This window comes from Mesoplodon densirostris, chromosome 2 (genome assembly GCF_025265405.1).
Source record: "Mesoplodon densirostris isolate mMesDen1 chromosome 2, mMesDen1 primary haplotype, whole genome shotgun sequence".
Lineage (NCBI taxonomy): Eukaryota > Metazoa > Chordata > Mammalia > Artiodactyla > Ziphiidae > Mesoplodon > Mesoplodon densirostris.
This window is the reverse complement of record NC_082662.1, coordinates 160,432,279-160,451,725: the sequence shown is the minus strand read 5'-3', so window position 1 is coordinate 160,451,725 and position 19,447 is coordinate 160,432,279. Positions and strand designations below refer to the sequence as shown.

The 19,447-nt window shown below is 37.5% G+C and overlaps 1 protein-coding gene across 4 annotated transcripts in view; it reads left to right on the top strand.

Annotated features, from left to right (window-relative positions):
* RABGAP1L (RAB GTPase activating protein 1 like) overlaps positions 1 to 19,447 on the top strand; it is a 694,034-nt gene that overhangs the window by 120,152 nt on the left and 554,435 nt on the right. For all 4 annotated transcript variants that reach the window (XM_060091226.1, XM_060091224.1, XM_060091223.1 and 1 more), the window contains one exon: positions 16,184 to 16,325. In XM_060091226.1, the coding sequence (XP_059947209.1) occupies positions 16,184 to 16,325 (142 nt within the window). The remainder of the gene's footprint in view (positions 1 to 16,183; positions 16,326 to 19,447) is intronic.

The following is a 19,447-nucleotide window of genomic DNA, read 5'->3' as shown; positions in this document are numbered from 1 at the left end:
ATAATTTGCTAGAATGACTCACAGAACTCAGGAAAACAGTTTACTTAGTAGATTACCAGTTTATTATAAAAGGATACAGCTCTAGAACAGCCAGCTAGAAGAGATGCACAGGGCAAGGTATGGGGGAGGGTGTATGGGGTTTCCATGCCCTTTACAGGCTTGCCACCCTCTCAGTACCTCCATGTGTTCACCAACCCAGAAGTTCTCTGAACACCTAAGTTAGGGTTTTTTATGGATGCTTCATTCTGTAGGCACAATTGAGTAAATCATTGGCTATTAGTGATTAACTCAAGTACCAGCTCCTTTCCCTTCCCTGGAGGTTGGGGGAGTGGGGCTGAAAGTTCCTGCCCTCTATCATGTGATCGATTCCTCTAGCATCCATCTTCCCCCCACCCCATATCCTCAGGGGCTTTCCAAAAGTCACCTCATTAACAAAATTCAAGTGTGGTTGAAAGAAGCTCATTAGGAATAACAAAAGATGCTCCTTATACCTTTATTGCTCTGGAACTATTTCAGAAATGGATGGGATAAAAACCGAATATTATAACAAAAGATGTTTCTTTTGCCTTTATTGCTATGGCACTGTTTCAGGAGCCAGGATGAATACCAAAATATATATTTCTTATTATATCACAGTATCACAGTTGTCATGATGAATAAATATGAATTCATGTAAGGCCCTTTAGGACAGTGCTTGTCACCTGGTACATGTTCAGTAAATGTTAGCTATTATTGTTTTTATTAATGTTAATTAATACTTGTTTGTCTTCTATCGAGTCTCTATTCTTTTTGGGCAGAATCCTTTGTTTCTTAAGCCTAAAATAAATGAATGAATAAATGAACCAATAAATGAATAACTAACTCTGGTAGAAAGGTCAGGATTTTGGAGTGTGGTAAGGCAGAGGAGGGCATTTCAGTCAGAGACAAGAGTTGAGTCAGGTCATAGAACTCTGATGTAACATGATATGTTCAAGATCTGTAGGAAATTAGATATTGCCGAAGCATCAGTGGGCATGGTGGGTAATTATTCCGAATAGGTAGGTCATTACCATGCTTAGTCCTTTATCCTCAGGTTGGGAGAATTTTAAGCTGTGAATGACACTATATTTATAATTGGGAAAGGTCACTCTGACAGCAGTGAAAAAGATACTGATATTGGAGGCAATAAATATGAAGAAAGAAGGCTATTGTGGCCAAGATGAGAAATGATGGCGTGAAGAAAGGCGGTGGCAGTGGGGATAGTAGAAAAGATGAATTTGAGAGGCCTTAGGGAAGTAAGAATCAAGATCTGGTGTTTGATGTGACGCGAGGTTGAGGGAAAACAAGGGGTCTAGGATTACTTTCAGGTGACTGGGTGGTTGTTGATCCTTTTGACTGAGATGTTACAAAGTCCAAGCTTGCTCTGCTCGCTGCAGTGAATCGGGGACGAGGTGTTGAGGCAAGGAATACGACTTTATTCAGAAAGCCGGCAGACGGAAGAGATGCCAGGCTAGTGTCTCTGATAAACCATCTTATCGGGGTTTGGATGCCAGCTTCTTTTATAGCACAGAGACGGGGAGGAGATGAGTAAGTAAAGTCAAAAGGTCATAAGTTTTGCAAATACCCGGTGGAATGGCCAGCCTCAGTGAGGGGATGTGTTAATTTCTTCTTCTTTCTTGAGACATCCACAGGTGGGTGGGGTGAGGTTGTCTCCCTGTGAACTGAACAGAGGCATTTAGTTTAACATTCAGGCAGAGGAGCAGGGTTCCCTGAGGCAGGACATTACGTATGATTATAATAAAAGCAACAAAAAGCAAAGGTTAAAGTCAAAGAAACAGATCGAACCTGGAGTCCGATTTAGCTTTTCCCTGTCACAGAAATAGACTTTCAAGGAGAAGTGTTTCGAGGCTCATGAGGAAAGCTAGTGGAGTTTCAGATATGCTGAATTTCACATTTCTGTGGAACTTTTAGGTTTAGTGAGCAGTTGGTATTTGTATCCTAAGCTTGGGAAATAAAGATTTTAGAAGTGGTTAAAGCTTGAGAATTGTGACTAGGAGTAGGTAAATTACCCTGTGTCCAAGTGTTGAATGGGGAGACCTTGAAAAGATTGGTATAGGAAGAGGATTGAGCCAAGTGAATGTAGAAGGATAAGCACAGATCTAGGGGTAAAATCACAAGAGCACGAGGCCAGGAAAGGCGAGGGAGGAAATTGTTTCCAGCAGGAGAGAATGCCTTCAGCATCAGGTACTTCAGGAAGGTTAGCTAAGGATTTGATTGGTAAATAAGAGACAAAGATCTTAGACTGTAAAACTTGGACAATTTCAGAGGAGTAGTGGGGCAGAAGTTAGACTGCAGTTGATTGAGGCTTGAATGGGAGACAAAATGTCATAATTCACCTCTACAACTGGGAACAAAAGAGAAGCTGGGTACAAATCCAAAGTATTAGGGTACACTTTATTTTATATACAACTTTTATATACAAAGTTAGAATTTTAGAAAATTCATTCTCTCTTTCTATTTTTCCTGGGTTTGGAAGTCAAACCCTCTGCTAGTGATTTTGCTGAATGAATACCCATCAAAATATGGAGTCAAGTGCTGAAAACCTATTGTTGCCAACATTTAGAGGAATGGCATGGCAGATATTTTGAAAGTGAACTAATTTCTTTCTTCAGAAATAGTATAGTTAAGAAATTATGTACAGACTGGCCACTAGTAGATAAAAAAGTTCTGGAGGTCTAATGCACAGCTTAGTGACTGTAGTCAGCAGTCTAGTGTGCCCTTTTTCCACGGGTTTCTCAAGGGTTGATTCAGTCAACCATTAATCAGTCTGTGGATCAGTCCATGGATCAGTTCTTGGTTGGTTGAATCTGTGGATGCAGAACCTGCAGATACATAGGGCCAACATTTTATATAAGGGACACAAGCATCCGTAGATTTTTGTGTCCATGGAGGGGTCCTGAATCCAATCTTTCCATAGATACCAGGGAATGAATGTACTATATTATAATTTTTTTAACGGTGTTTTTATTTATTTTTACTTGTTGACAGTTTTTGCTTTATTTATTTATGGCTGTGTTGGGTCTTCGTTTCTGTGTGAGGGCTTTCTCTAGTTGTGGCAAGCGGGGGCCACTCTTCATCGTGGTGCACGGGCCTCTCACTGTCGCGGCCTCTCTTGTTGCGGAGCACAGGCTCCAGACGCGCAGGCTCAGTAGCTGTGGCTCACGGGCCCAGTTGCTCCACGGCATGTGGGATCTTCCCGGACCAGGGCTCAAACCCGTGTCCCCTGAATTGGGAGGCAGACTCTCAACCACTGTGCCACCAGGGAAGCCCCATAAATTTAAAAGTTGCTAATAGACTAGGTCATAATTGTTCTCACCACAAAAAAGCAATGATAATGATGTGACGTGATAGTGGTGTTAGCTAATGCTACAGTGGTAATCGTATTGCAGTATATAAATGTATCAACACGTTGTACACTTTACATAATGTTATATGTCAGTTATATCTCAACAAAAAAGAAATTATGCATCACTTGATATTTTCTTTTTTAAAAAAATCTATTAATTCATGGGAGGACTTTCAAAACAGCTGAAAGCAAAATTAGAATTTTGGAAGGTTCTGCTGCTTCAAATTTTATGTGCTTATTATTCTGTCATTTCAAAGTGATTTTTAATTTTTTATTATTTATTTATTTATTTTTATTTATTTTTTTTTGCGGTACGTGGGCCTCTCACTGCTGTGGCCTCTCCCGTTGCGGAGCACAGGCTCCGGACGCGCAGGCTCAGCGGCCATGGCTCACGGGCCTAGCCGCTCCGCGGCGTGTGGGATCCTCCCAGACCAGGGCACGAACCCATGTCCCCTGCATCGGCAGGCAGACTCTCAACCACTGTGCCACCAGGGAAGCCCTCAAAGTGATTTTTTAAATGACAGTTTTGAAGTACCCCAAAATAGAATTCATATTGAAGATACTCATAACTTTAAACTATAGTGACATCACCTGTTGCTACACTAATAAATTGCCTAGGAAGTAATTTGATGAATTATTATTTCTTCCTTTTCCTATTACTGAAAATAAAGGCTGTGAGTCCCATCATAAGATGTTTATTGGCAGGATTCTTTGATAGGAATGTTATAACCTTTGTAGTAGTGTTTTTGTTTTGTTTTATAATTTTTAAAATCATAGAATAATTTTATATTCTTCTGGTTGTATTTTGCCTAAAGAACGATAAGACATTTATGTGTTACCACTTACTTTCAGATTTGCTTTGTATTGTACTATAGAGTGTATCTTACTATGAGACTACATCAAAGGAAATAAAATTGAATAAAGCAGTATTTCATTCTGGGTACTGAAATGAGAATAGGCCAGTTATTATAGGCCTTCATTGAAAACTTGAGGAGTTATTAGTTAATTGAAAAGGATTTATTCTGAAAAATTAGTATTTAAAGATTTGAAATTGTAAGGCAGAAAAGAGAGAATCTGTATGTACATATACTCTTTTGCAATGCATTTAAAAAGTAATATGCCAGTTGTTAAGAAAAACAAGATGGCAAGCACAGTGACTTGGGATCCTTTCATTAAGTATTAGCATTCCTTTCCCTTGTCTTTCATTTGTGGAGTTTAAGGAATTGCACATTACTACATTACCAAGGCCACATTACTAAGTGGCCTATTAGTGAGGAATAAATGATCCTCGTATCTAAAGACTTTTAGTGTGTTGAAGATTTAATAAATAAAACAAAAGGCTTATCACCTGGAGAAAAATGTGACAAGGAAGAGCTCCTTGGGTATGATGGGGAAGTAGCAACCTAACTGATATTTAATAATGAAATTTTGCTTATTTCATAGTCAGATATACTACTTACTTTAGGTCCAGATAATATTCTTGTACTTAAGACTATGGTCTTACTCTTAAAATACTACTTGTTTGAAATTTTGAAATGAAATTATTTTCTATGGACAGAGGTACCTGCTTTTGTTCACAGTAGTGGTGTACAACATTTTTAGCTGTGTTGTTCTTCATAAAAATATTTTCTACTTTTTGCTTGTGCCAAAATGTAGTAAAAATTGATAACAGCAGTTATGTTAGGCATAAAAGAGTAGAAGCATATGGAGATGGGAGCTTGGAAAATGCAGCACTTAACTTCATTGAGCTCAGTGACCTCTTATTTTATAAATTAGGCATTTATGAATACTATAGAGTTTCAAGAAAAATAGGAGCAGATTTAGCTGCTTAGATGAAGTTAGGGTAAAATAGAGTTCAGTTGTCAAGGGGTCAGCTGAGTCAGCAGCATTGAAAACATGTAGGGGGTGGTTCTTGAATTCTTGCTTAATTTGGGGATGTGTGATAAACTACAAAGAACAATTTGAGACAATTATAGAGAAAAAACATTGTTATGAAAAAAGAAATGCTTATATAATATTCATTTTAAAGATACTCTTAAGAAATGTTGTTGGGCCTCCCTGGTGGCGCAAGTGGTTGCGAGTCCGCCTGCCGATGCAGGGGATACGGGTTCGTGCCCCGGTCTGGGAGGATCCCATGTGCCGCGGAGCGGCTGGGCCCGTGAGCCATGGCCGCTGAGCCTGCGCGTCCGGAGCCTGTGCTCCGCAACGGGAGAGGCCACAACAGTGAGAGGCCCGCATACCGCAAAAAAAAAAAAAAAAAAAAAAGAAATGTTGTTTACATTAGATTAGTTTAGGAAATCCAGAACATTTTGAGGCCAGCACAACATGTTTTAGTGTAGATTGACATTTCTTCAGATACAAAGCACATGTTGTGGAATTAGTAAGGTTTAAGTAATTTAAATAATTTCTATTAGCATATCTGATTATCACAATGAACAAATTTTCTGAAAAAAATGTGCTGCTGCTTATTATGGAGATTTTTAAACTAATAATAATAACAAATTAAGTTATGTTTAGTTATTGGAGCATCTGGCCTAAAAAGACATAGTGAAATTTACATTTGATTGAGAAGGAATCACCTATTCCAGTGTAGATACGTAGTGTATGTGGGTTAATGGTATTCCTGAATTCTTTTTTCGTCTCTAAAATTCTATGCCATTTGAATTAGTGAATTATAAAAACAGTTTTTAGCACAAATAATTCCATGACTGTTGTAGTCAAGTTAATTCAAAGTTAATTTATATTATCTATTGTAGTGGCACAGCAAGGATAAGATGTTTAAAATACAACCTTATCCCCAAAGGAACTTTGTGTCACCTCCTATTAATAAGGAAATATATAAAAATTACCATTTTACAAGGAGGGTTATGATAAATACTAGGTGAAAATAATGTACAGAATGCTGTGGAGTTTAGAAAAAGGAGGGACAATAGTAGTAGAATGACACAAAGTGGTGGTTAAAAGGAGTTCCTTTGAGGGTATATGTGAGTTGTTTTCTGTGATCACAGCAGAGAGGGAATATTGTAGGGGTGGAAAACATTTCCCTTCTTCCCTTTTAGATTCTTTGGCTTGTCTAATATTTAAATAAATATAAGACAGATTAACAGGAGGAAAATTTAATTATGTACATATGGGAGCACCATAAAGATATGAAGACACAAAAGGTTGCTGGTAATTGAAACTTACATGCCATCCTGAGCCAAAGAAAGGGGAGGGATCTATGGATACAAGGGGAGGAAGGCCTTTCACAGGAAGGGAGAGGAGATGTTTGGAAAACAAAGGTTGCCCTGTTATATAGGTAAATTTCTTAGGTAAAAAGGTATCTCTGGTAATAGCTCTCTTCCTTTGCTCTGTAAATTTAGGCAATTGAGGGAGAGGTAAAAGAACTTTCCTGAATCTGCTAGGTTTTGATTGTCTTTAGCTCAAAATAGTAATCCTTATGCTTGTCACTGAACTCATGTTTGGCGGCTCGCCGCTCAAAAGCCAATACTCGCTTGAAAGCCAATACACGTTGTTTAGAAAGGAAAGGTTGCTTTATTCAGGAGGCCGGCAACCTGGGGAGAAGGCAGACTCCTGTCCAAGAACCAACTCCTAAGATTCTGCTTGACCATGAAAGTTTTTTAAAGGGAGAAAGGGGAAGTTAATCGCATTTAATCATTTGGGGAGGGGATCAGAGTCTGTGTTATCTTCCACTGTGTCCAGACTTTCTTCTGATTGGTTGGTGGTGAGGTAACAGGGTGGTGTTCCAGGAATCTAGTGCTCTACCTGGGTGGGGGGCCATAGTTCCTGCTGAAGAACTCAAAGATATGTTGTTATGTATATTCCTTGAGGAGGAACCACGTCTCTGTCCCATGCTGCACTGGTGTTTCTTGACTGTTCCTCATTTGTTTCTGCATTCCCACCCTTCCCTAATTAGTAACTGTTTGGATCTTCCCTTTGGTACTCAGGGAAGATCTGGGAGGCTGAATGAAGCTTATTTCGTACAAACAAGAAATGGGGAACACGGAAAGGATTTGTACCCTGGAGCAGTGGTCCCCAACCTTTTTGGCACCCAGGACCGTTTTCATGGAAGACAGTTTTTCCACGGACCCGGGTGGGGGTGGGGGATGGTTCAGGTGGTGATGAAAACGATGGGGAGTGATGGGGAGCAGCAGAGGAAGTTTTGCTCACTCGCCCACTGCTCACCTTCTGCTGTGCAGCCCGGCTCCTGACAGGCTGCGGACTAGTACGGGGATTGCAGACCCCTGCCCTAGAGGGCCTCACAGGGTCCTGCTTGGTTTCATGCTAATGTGGCATATTTTGGGGTGACAAATTCTGCTCCCCTGCAGTATATTTTAGCATGTAAGATACTGTCTGTGCTATCACTTTGTAGACTGTAAAGTGACACAAAAGGGTAACCCCAAATATTAATGATTTGATTCTGTTAGTAGGTATGAGGCTAGTTCACCATTCTGTCGTTTGGTAGTTGTATCCATGAGCTTCAGCTTCTTCATATGTAAAATGGAGGTAAAAATAATACCCACCATGTAGCGTTGTTTGCTCATTTACTTATTAATTAAATAAACATTTATTAAGTGCCTGCTCTGACAGATTACTATTGTAGACATTGGGGATATAGTGGTAAATGCTGCAGATGAAGTCCCTGCTTCATGAAGCTTACATTCTATGTATGGGGGATACATGGAGGGGACAGAAGGGCAGGCAAACAAATGGCAAGATAGCAGATAGTAACAGAGTGCTATGATGGCTTGGTGGACATTGGGTGGTCAAGGAAGGCCTCTGTAAGAAAGTGACATTTAAATGTCTAAGGTCTGTGTGACAGGAGGGGACTTACCAAATGAAGATCTGGGGAAAAAGACCTTTCAAGGGATGAGCTTGGGTTGTTGCCAGGATTGAATGCTTGCTATCCTTATTGTTATTAACATAATTATTTGCCCAGAAAGATTTCTGGAAGAGCACTAGAATAGGATGTGGAAGCCACTATTGTTTCTTAGTTATTCTGCATATTGTACCACAGGTTAGACTATCTCATGCCTCAAAGTGTTATATCATTTAACAGCACAAAACAGTACCAGAAGTAACACTTCCATAGCACTTACTATGTGCTGAGCACTGTTTCAAGTACTTTACCTGTTTTTGGGTTTTTTTTTTTTGCATCTGCTAGGAATAAAATTTACCTTCAGAAAAGAGAAGTCTCATGAAACAGTCGAGAAGGGTGTTAGGAAGAAATTTTCCTCTACTCTTTTAGGTTCTTTGGCTGGCCTAAGAATTACATTGACATGAGCTAGATTAACAGGAGAAAATCAAACAAAAGTTTAGTAACATGTATACATGGTAGAGACCCAGGAAAACTGAGTAATTCTCCAAAATGGCTGAAGCCCTTCCTTCAATACCATCTTCAGTTGAAGACAAAAGAGGATGTTGGGGGTAGTGTTTTGGAACTTCAAAGGGAAAAAAGGCAGTTCACATGGAGATGGAAAAGCAAATATTTGGTAAATAGATGTTTGCTGGGCCATGCAGAGACAATGGGACACAGAATGGACTGTGATCTCTAGGCCCTGCTGAGTTTCCCCCATCACACCTAGCCCATATCCTTTGCAGACATCTCTTATTGCAGCTCTGTTCCAGGAACAGGCCCTCTATCTAAATTTAGGCAGTTAGGGGGAAGGTCAAAGATTTTTCCTGAGTCTTTTTGGCCTTGGTTTGTTCCATCTCTAAATAATTTGCATGCCAAAGAGACATTTCGGCATGGCAAATTTTGCTCCCCTACAAGGGGAAGTTATAGAGAAATGAGAGGCAGAGTCATAATGTCCAAGAGACCTAAAATAAGACTGGAGGTCAAGTGTTAAGGGGGAGGAAAAGCTTCTCTCTTGACAGGTCTGTTCTCCAAAGGCCATCATCCTGTTTTGTGTTTTCAGTCAAGAGATAGTTTAGAGGGAGGAGGCTTGTCTGAAGAAAAGGGTAGGTTTTAGGGAATGACAAAAGGTCATCACAGTCTTATCTGCTCTCAGAAGCTCCTGTGGCTTGGCCCTTAATAGGGGAAAGTGAGCCACCTCTTCTTTCCTCTCTAGGAGAGCATGAGCCAGGCCTGGAAGTAGAAGTAGCGGCCCTTTCTTAGATCTTTTTCCTAGCACAGTCCCCATTTAGGCTTTTTATGGGCTCTGGGCTAAATATAGGTTTAATGTTAAAATAACTTTTTTTTTTTGTCCTCCTCCCAAATCTCTTCTTTGCTTTCAGGTGCCTTAACATTCCTTTCAGTTGGAGGCAAAGTCTTTTATCAGTTATTAGAGTTAAAAAGCATAAAAGGAAAATTCCCTTTTGAAGATGCATGTTGATTTGAACCTATTTAAATCAAAGTATAATCAGTTGGGATGGATAAATTGGGAATTTGGGATTAGCAGATACACACTACTGTATAAATTAGATAAAAACAAGGACCTACTGTATAGCACAGGGAACTATATTCAATATCTTGTAATAACGTATAATGGAAAGAAATCTGGAAAAGAATATATATGTATACATACACACACACACACACATATATGCATATAAAACTGAATCACTTTGCTGTATACCTGAAACATTGTAAATCAACTATACAGTTGAAAAAAAAAGTATAATCAGTAAATTACCAAGAGTAACTATGTGAGGTGAAGGATGTTATTGTGGTAGTTATTTTGCAATATATATTGATATAGTGTATCAGATCATTATGCTGTATACCTTAAACTTGGTGCATTTTTTCTAAGTTGTCCAATTAATATGCATAGGGCCATTTGCAGTATTTATTTATTATCCACTTGATGTCATGGGGTCTGTAGTGATATCCACTCTTTTGTTCCTGGTATTGGTAATTTGTATCTTCTTTCTTTTTTGCTTTGTGAATTTAGCTAGAGGTTTATCAATTTATTGGTCTTTGTAAAGAACTACCTTTTGGTTCCATTTATTTTTAATTTTTTCTGCCCCCAGTTTTATTGATTTGTGCTGTTATCTTTATTTTCTCACTTCTGCTAGTTTTAGATTATTTTGCACTTCTTTTCCTAGTTTCTTAAGGTGGAAGTTTAGGTTATTGATTTTTGGATGCCTCACTTGAAATACTTATAAGCATTTATAGCTCTAAATCTCCCTATGTACACTGTTTAGATGTATCCCACTAATTTTGATTTATTGTATTTTCATTTTTGTTCAGTTCAAAATATTTTCTAATTTGAGCCTTCCTCTTTGGCTTAGATCCATGGAGTATTTAGAAGTGTGTTATTTTATTCCCAAGTATTTGGGGATTTTTCAGATGTATTTCTGTTGTTGATTTCCAGTTTACTTGTATCACGGTCACTAAACATATTATTTCACATTTAAAAATTTTCTTAAAGTTTGTTTTATAATCCAGGAAATGGCTTGTTTTGGTGAATGTTCCATGTGCACTTGAAAAGAATGTGTACTCTGCTGTTACTTGGTGGAGTGGTATATAAATATTAGATCCTGCTGTTGATGGTGTTCAGTTTTTCTATAACATTGCTGAATTTTTGTAAACTTCATTACTGTGAGAGGAATGTTGACGTCTCCAATTATAAATGTGAATTGGTCCATCTCCTTTCATTTCTATGAATTTTTTGCTTCATATATTTGAAAGCCTGTTGTTAGGTGCATACACTTACAAGATTCTTATGTGTTCTTGTTGAATTGATCCTTTTAACATGGTGCAGTGTCCTTCTTTATACGCAGTGATTTTTTTTTCTTACTTGGTAGTCTGCTTTGTCTTTTATTAATATAGTCTCTTCAGCTTTCTTTTGATTAGTGTTTTCATGGTATGTCTTCTAAGCTCATTTTACCTTCAACTTGCCTATGTCACTATATTTAAAGTGGGTTTTTTTGTAGACAGAAAATAGTTGTCTTTTTTTAAACATAATCTGAGAATTTTGTTTTTTAATTGTTTAGGCAGTTTATATTTAACATAAATATTGATATGTTTAAATTTAAGTTTACCATTTTATTATTCATTTCCTACTTGTTTCTTATTTTACATTTCTTTATTTCTCCTTTGCTGTCATCTTTTGGATTATTTGAACAGTTAGTATTTCATTTTTATTATATTTCTTTACATAATTATTTTAATGGTTGCTCTAGGGATTGAGGTCTTTGTTTCTTAAATATAGCAGAAATGCAATAAAAATTTGGTTAGTTTAAACCTAACCACTTAACTTTTCATGGCTGTCTTCTTCTTCTTTTTTTTTTATGTTTAATGTAGTAGACAGTTTTACATTTTATTATTTGCTGAATGATTTCAAAATGCACCCAAAATTTGATTTATGGTTCAAAAGTAATTCTTGAAAACAGTGAATAATTAAAGTAGTTTTATTTTTATAATTTAAAAGGATTATAGTACAGGTAGATATTAGAGGTATTATTTCTCTATCTATGCCTATATATATATATATTTTGATTTTTGGAATTTTATTTATTTTTTTTATACAGCAGGTTCTCATTAGTTATCCGTTTTATGCATATTAGTGTACACATGTCAATCCCAATCTCCCAATTCATCCCACCACCACCACCACCCCCTCACCCCCACCACTTTCCCCCCTTGGTGTCCATACCTTTGTTCTCTACATCTGTGTCTCTATTTCTGCCCTGCAGACTGGTTCATCTGTACCATTTTTCTAGATTCCACATATATGCATTCATATACAATATTTGTTTTTCTCTTTCTGACTTACTTCACTCTGTATGACAGTCTCTAGATCCATCCATGTCTCTACAAATGACCCAATTTCGTTCCATTTTATGGCTGAGTAATATTCCATTGTGCATATGTACCACATCTTCTTTATCCATTCGTCTGTCGATGGGCATTTAGGTTGCTTCCATGACCTGGCTATTGTAAATAGTGCTGCAGTGAACATTGGGGTGCATGTGTCTTTCTGAATCATGGTTTTCTCTGGGTATGTGCCCAGTAGTGGGATTGCTGGGTCGTATGGTAGTTCTATTTTTAGTTTTTCAGGAACCTCCATACTGCTCTCCATAGTGACTGTATCAATCAATTTACATTCCCGCCAACAGTGCAAGAGGGTTCCCTTTTCTCCACACCCTCTCCAGCATTTGTTGTTCGTAGATTTTCTGATGATGCCCATTCTAACTGGTGTGAGGTGATACCTCATTGTAGTTTTGATTTGCATTTCTCTAATAATTAGTGATGTTGAGCAGCTTTTCATGTGCTTCTTGGCCATCTGTATGTCTTCTTTTGAGAAATGTCTATTTAGGTCTTCTGCCCATTTTTGGATTGGGTTGTTTGTTTTTTTTTAACATTGAGCTGCATGAGCTGTTTATATATTTTGGAGATTAATCCATTTATTGTTTCCATTACTCTAGGAGGTGGATCAAAAATGATCTTGCTGTGATTTACGTCAAAGAGTGTTCTTCCTATGTTTTCCTCTAAGAGTTTTATAATGTCCAGTCTCTAATCCATTTTGAGTTTATTTTTGTGTATGGTGTTAGGGAGTGTTCTAATTTCATTCTTTCACATGTAGCTGTCCAGTATTCCCAGCACCACTTATTGAAGAGGCTGTCTTTTCTCCATTGTATATCCAGGCCTCCTAGTCATAGATTAGTTAACCATAGGTGCGTGGGTTTATCTCTGGGCTTTCTATCCTGTTCCATTGATCTATATTTCTGTTTTTGTGCCAGTACCATATTGTCTTGATTACTGTAGCTTTGTAGTATAGTCTGAAGTCAGAGGGTCTGATTCCTCCCGCTCCGTTTTTTTTCCCCTCAAGACTGCTTTGACTGTTCAGGCTCTTTTGTGTCTTCCTACAAATTTTAAGATTTTATGGTCTAGTTCTGTAAAAAATGCCATTGGTATCTTGATAGGAATTGCATTGAATCTGTAGACTGCTTTGGGTAGTATAGTCATTTTCACAATATTGATTCTTCCAATCCAAGAACATGGTGTATCTCTCCATCTCTTTGTATCATTTTTAATTTCTTTCATCAGTGTCTTATAGTTTTCTGCATACAGGTCTTTTGTCTCCCTAGGTAGGTTTATTCCTAGGTATTTTATTCTTTTTGTTGCAATGGTAAATGGGAGTGTTTCCTTAATTTCTCTTTCAGATTTTTCATCATTAGTGTATAGGAATACAAGAGATTCCTGTGCATTAATATTGTATCCTGCAACTTTACCAAATTCATTGATTAGCTCTAGTAGTTTTCTGGTAGCATCTTTAGGATTCTCTATGTATAGTAATGTCATCTGCAGTGACAGTTTTACTTCTTCATTTCCAATTTGTATTCCTTTTATTTCTTTTTCTTCTTGGATTGCCATGTCTAGGACTTCCAAAACTATGTTGAATAATAGTGGTGAGAGTGGACATCCTTGTCTTGTTCCTGATCTTAGAGGTAATGCTTTCAGTCTTTCACCATTGAGAATGATGTTTGCTGTGGGTTTGTCATATATGGCCTTTATTATGTTGAGGTAGGTTCCTTCTATGCCTGCTTTCTGGAGAGTTTTTATCATAAATGGGTGTTGAATTTTGTCAAGAGCTTTTTCTGCATCTATTGAGATGATCATATGGTTTTTCTTCTTCAGTTTGTTAATATTTTGTATCACATTGATTGATTTGCATATATTGAGGAATCCTTGCATCCCTGGGATAAATCCCACTTGATCATCCTTTTAATGTATTGTTGGATTCTGTTTACTAATATTGTTTTGAGAATTTTTGCATCTATATTCATGAGTGATATTGGTCTGTAATTTTCTTTTTTTGTAGTATCTTTGTCTGGTTTTGGTATCAGGGTAATGGTGACCTCACAGAATGAGTTTGGGAGTGTTCCTTTCTTTGCAATTGTTTGGAAGAGTTTGAGAAGGGTGGGTGTTAGCTCTTCTTCTAATGTTTGATAGAATTCACCTGTGAAGCCATCTGGTCCTGGACTTTTGTTTGTTTGAAGATTTTTAATCACAATTTCAATTTCATTACTTGTGACTGGTCTGTTCACATTTTCTATTTCTTCCTGGTTCAGTCTTGGAAGGTTATACCTTTCTAAGAATTTGTCCATTTCTTCCAGGTTGTCCATTTTATTGGCATAGAGTTTCTTGTAGTAGTTTCTTAGGATGCTTTGTATTTCTGCACTGTCTGTTGTAACTTCTCCTTTATCATTTCTAATTTTATTGATTTGAGTCCTCTCCCTCTTTTTCTTGATGAGTCTAGCTAATGGTTTATCAATTTTGTTTATCTTCTCAAAGAACCAGCTTTTAGTTTTATTGATCTTTGCTATTATTTTCTTTGTTTCTATTTCATTTATTTCTGCTCTGTTCTTTATGATTTCTTTCCTTCTACTAACTTTGAGTTTTGTTTGTTCTTCTTTCTCTAGTTCCTTTAGGTGTAAAGTTAGATTTATATTATTCTTATTTTGTTTTCTTTAGAGTCTAGTATGGTGGTACAAACATTGAAATAATAATAATAGTAGTATAAATTTGTTCCAGGCACTTTGGTTTATGTTCAAAGTATTGTTATATTTAATCTTCTTAATAATTTTAAGGTGGTTTATTTCCATTTTATTGATATAGATACTGTGACTCAGCAAAGTTAATTATTTTGTCCAAGAGCACACTCTTATTAGTAGTGAAATTTGAGTTCAGACTCAGATCTATTTGACTCTAAAATTCATGTTTTACCATTAGTCTAGTCATTCATTCCACTGATACTTGTTGAGTACCTTCCATGTGTCAGGTACCGTATTACTTCTGATTGGAAGTCAACATAATCCTTGCGCATATAATGCTTCCTCTCTTCTGGATGAGATAGCCATTAAAGAAATAAATATAATAATAAGAAATATGTGTAGTTATATTGTAGTAAGTGCAGTGAAGGAGAAGGACAAGGTATGCTGGGAATCAAAAACATGGAAACTTCGTTTAGCTTCTTTGTAAAGTGACATTAGGAGGTAAGTATCCAGGATTGATGGGAGTTAACAAAGAGTAGGAGGAAGAGCTGTATTGGCAGAGAGAAAAGGATGTCCCAAGACCTTGAGTGGGGAAAGAATTTAAAGTTCCCGGAGCTGAAACAAGGCCAGAGTGGCTGAAATGTAGTAACAGTCTTTGGGTGTGAGATGAGGCTTAAGAGAGAGGCAAGGTCCAATTTATCTAGGGCTTTGTAGGCTGTGCTAGGTTGGTTAATTGCCTGCTGCCTTAATTTTTCCTCCTTAATCAAAGGCCATTTAGAATATAAACCATTTATAAGGTGATAAGTATCTACTTCCATGAATTAGCTGATGGATATAGCTGGTATCTCTTTACCTCAGAGCAAGGTAGTCAGTCCTGAGAATCCAGCATCACTTGCTTATCTGTCTGCCCTGGAATCTGTGCTGTCTCAGGTTTTTCTGATAAAAGAAATCGGGTTTTCTCAAAGTGGTTAGTAGGTTTCATTGTATTGGTTAAAATAATACTAAAATAACCATACATTTAGAATATTATGTGAAGAACAATATACTTTAAAAAATTTTTTCAACTTCACACATGCTGTAGATCAAACATGACATGCTGCTCCTCATTTTAGCTCTTTTTAAGGACCACTGAAATATACTATCTTTCAATGTTTTCTTCAAATTCCCTTTTTTTTAAAAAAAAATTTGTTTATTTGGCTGCGCTGGGTCTTACTTGCAGCATATGGGATCTTGTTCCCTAACCAGGGATTGAACCTGGGCCCCTTGCATTGGGAGCGTGGAGTCTTAACCACTGGACCACCAGGGAAGTCCCTCTTTCAAATTTCTAATGTTGAAACGTGTTTATATCTTTCTCAGTCTGAGGGAAAAGGCCATACCAATGCTGGAGATGCAATATATGAGGTGGTGAGTCTACAGCGAGAGTCTGAGAAGGAGGAACCAATCACTCCTACTAGTGGAGGGGGCCCGTTGTCACCCCAGGAGGATGAAGCAGAAGAGGGTAAGAAGTGAAATTTATTCAGTTCCCTTTCTTTACATAGCTGCTTTACTTATAATCCTCAACGATGTGTGGTGTGTGTGTGTGTGTTTGTGTGTGTATGTGTGCGCGCATGCCTATGGGAGGGATAAAGGGAGGAGTGGTGATTCTCTGTAGTCTCTGCTACTCTTAGACTAGATTCTACTAGATGCAGAAGAGAATTTGGTCTATTTGGTTCCTTGGTTGAATACTCCCCAGTCCCACTTATGCAACTATTTAAATTTGACAGCCTAACTTTGTTGTCTTGCTCCCTATTTTAAGTATTTTTGAAGTGTTTAATGAGAAATTTCAAATTCCCTCAAGTGTTTTTAGAATTTCAGTGATATGTCATGTCCTACTCCTCATTTGACATTATTCAGTTCTGACTTGTTTTTTGTTGTTGCCTTTTCACTTACCATTCACTTTTTTGAAATACTAGCTGGTATCTGCTCTGTTTACTACTTGAATGCTGCTGAGAGATGCTAACCAACCTCACGAGAGTCACACTTCATTTGGCTCTGTGCTCAGTTCTTTTTATAGAAATTAGAACTAAATGACAGATCTTTACTTTTAACCTTTATATTATCTGCTTACAGGGTAGGGTTTATTAAAAGAAAATTTCTTAATTTATGTTATCTTTGAAAAGGGCATTTTAGAATTTAGTCTTTCTCTCTATGAAACCATTCCTTTCTTTGATTGCCATAAAAATAAGTTATTTTTAGTTAATATTTGTTGAGTGCTTAGTATGCTAGACATTATTCTGTTTCATTTAAAAAATTTATGAAGGTATAAATTACATACAGTAGAATGTACATGTTTTAAGTGTATGGTTCATCAAATTTTGGCAAATGGATATACATCTGTATAACTACCGCAAGAATCATGATATAAAACATTTCCATTAACCACCCCTCACTCCACCCTCCCCCCAGCCAAATTTCCCTCATGCCCCTTTACAGTCCATCTTTCCCCCTCACTTGTGGTCTTTGTCAATCACTGCTCTGTGTTCTGTCACCATGTTTTGCCTTTTCTACAATTTCATATAAAATGAATCATATAGTACAGACTTTTGTATTGATATATAGCATCTTTCACATAGCGTAATACTTTTGAGATTTATATATGTTGTATCAATAGGTGGTTCCTTTTTATTATTACTAGTAATCTGTTGTAAAGATATGCCACGATTTGTTTATCTATCTCTTCACCAGTTAATGCACCTTTTAGTTGTTTTTAGCTATTGGCTATTAGGAATAGAGCTGCTATGAACATTTGAGTATGAGTCTTTAGTGAATATGTGCTTTCATTTCTCTTGGGTAAACACCTAGGAGTGGAATGGCTATGTCTTACAGTAAGTGTATGTTGATAACTTTGTAGGAAACAACTGAGCTGTTTTTCAAAGTAGCTGTGCCATTTTCCTTCCTGATGAGTCAGTTGCTTTGTATCCTTATCAACATTCAGCATTGTCAGTTTTTAAAATTTTAGCCATTCTAGAGGGTGTATAATCATATCTTGTGATATTAAGTTGAATTTCTCTAATGACTAATGCTGTCGTGCATCTTTTTCTATGGTATTTGCCATCTGTTTATCTTCTTGGTCAAGACTCTATTCAAATCTGTTGCCCATTTTAAAATTGGGTTATTTGTCTCCTTGTTGATTTTTAAGATTTCTTTATATATGTTGGCAAATGTCCTTTATCGGATATGTTTTGCAAATATTTTCCCCCTCTCTGTAGTTTGCCTTTTCATTTTCTGAACAATATCTTTTTTTTAACATCTTTATTGGAATATACTTGCTTTACAATGGTGTGTTATTTCTGCTTTATAACAAAGTGAATCAGCTATACGTATACATATATCCCCATATCCCCTCCCTCTTGTGCCTCCCTCCCATCCTCCTGATCCCACCCCTCTAGGTGGTCACAAAGCACCGAGCTGATCTCCCTATGCTGTGCGGCTGCTTCCCACTAGCTATCTGTTTTACATTTGGTAGTATGTATAAGTCCATGCCACTCTCTCACTTCATCCCAGCTTACCCTTCCCCACTCCCTGTGTCCTCAAGTCCATTCTCTATGTCTGCGTCTTTATTCCCGTCCTGCCCCTAGGTTCTTCATAACCACTTTTTTTTGGTGGGGGGGTTCCATATATATGTGTTAGCATATGGTATTTGTTTTTCTCATTCTGACTTACTTCACTCTGTATGACAGACTCTAGGTTCATCCACCTCACTCCCAGCAATCCCACTACTGGGCATATACCCTGAGAAAACCGTAACTCAAAAAGAGTCATGTACTGCGATGTTCACTGCAGCTCTATTTACAATAGCCAGGACATGGAAGCAACCTAAGTGTCCATCGACAGATGAATGGATAAAGAAGATGTGGCACATATATACAATGGAATATTACTCAGCCATAAAAAGAAATGAACATTGTCTTTTGAGAAACAAAAGTTTAATTTTTGTGAAGTTTAATTTGGCTTTTTTTTTTTTTTTTTTGGCTGTGCCGTGCAGCTTGAGGTATCTTAGTTCCCTGACCTGGGATCGAACATGGGCCCCCTGCAGTGGAAGCATGGAGTCCTAACCACTGGACCGCCAGGGAATTCCTTGTCAGTTTTTTTCCTTAATGATTTGTCTGTGATCTATTTAAATTTTTACATGTGGTTGGAAGTAATTTTTTTTTTTACTTAAAAAACGTTCATTATCTCATGGTTTCTGTGGGTCAGGAATTAGGCTTCTCTGGTCAATTCTGGCTAAGAGTTTCTTAGGAAGAGTCAGATATTATCTGGGGGATATAGTTATCTGAAGACTTCATTGGGTGGGGCTGAAAGCTTGGAGGAGCTTCCAAGGGGCTGATTCACATAGCTGCCAAAATGATGCTGGCGGTTGGCAAGAAAATTCACTTCCTCTCCACATAGGCCTCCCCATGGTTCTGGTTGGGTGTCCTTATGGTATAATGGTTAGCTTTCCCCAGATGGCAATCCCCGAAACCAAGGTGGAAGTTACAATGCCTTTTATGTCCTTTTATGTGGAGTCACAGAACATTCACTCTCTTAGTATTCTAGTGATCCCAGAGTTCAGCCCTTACTTCCATTGTGTGACTCCATTAT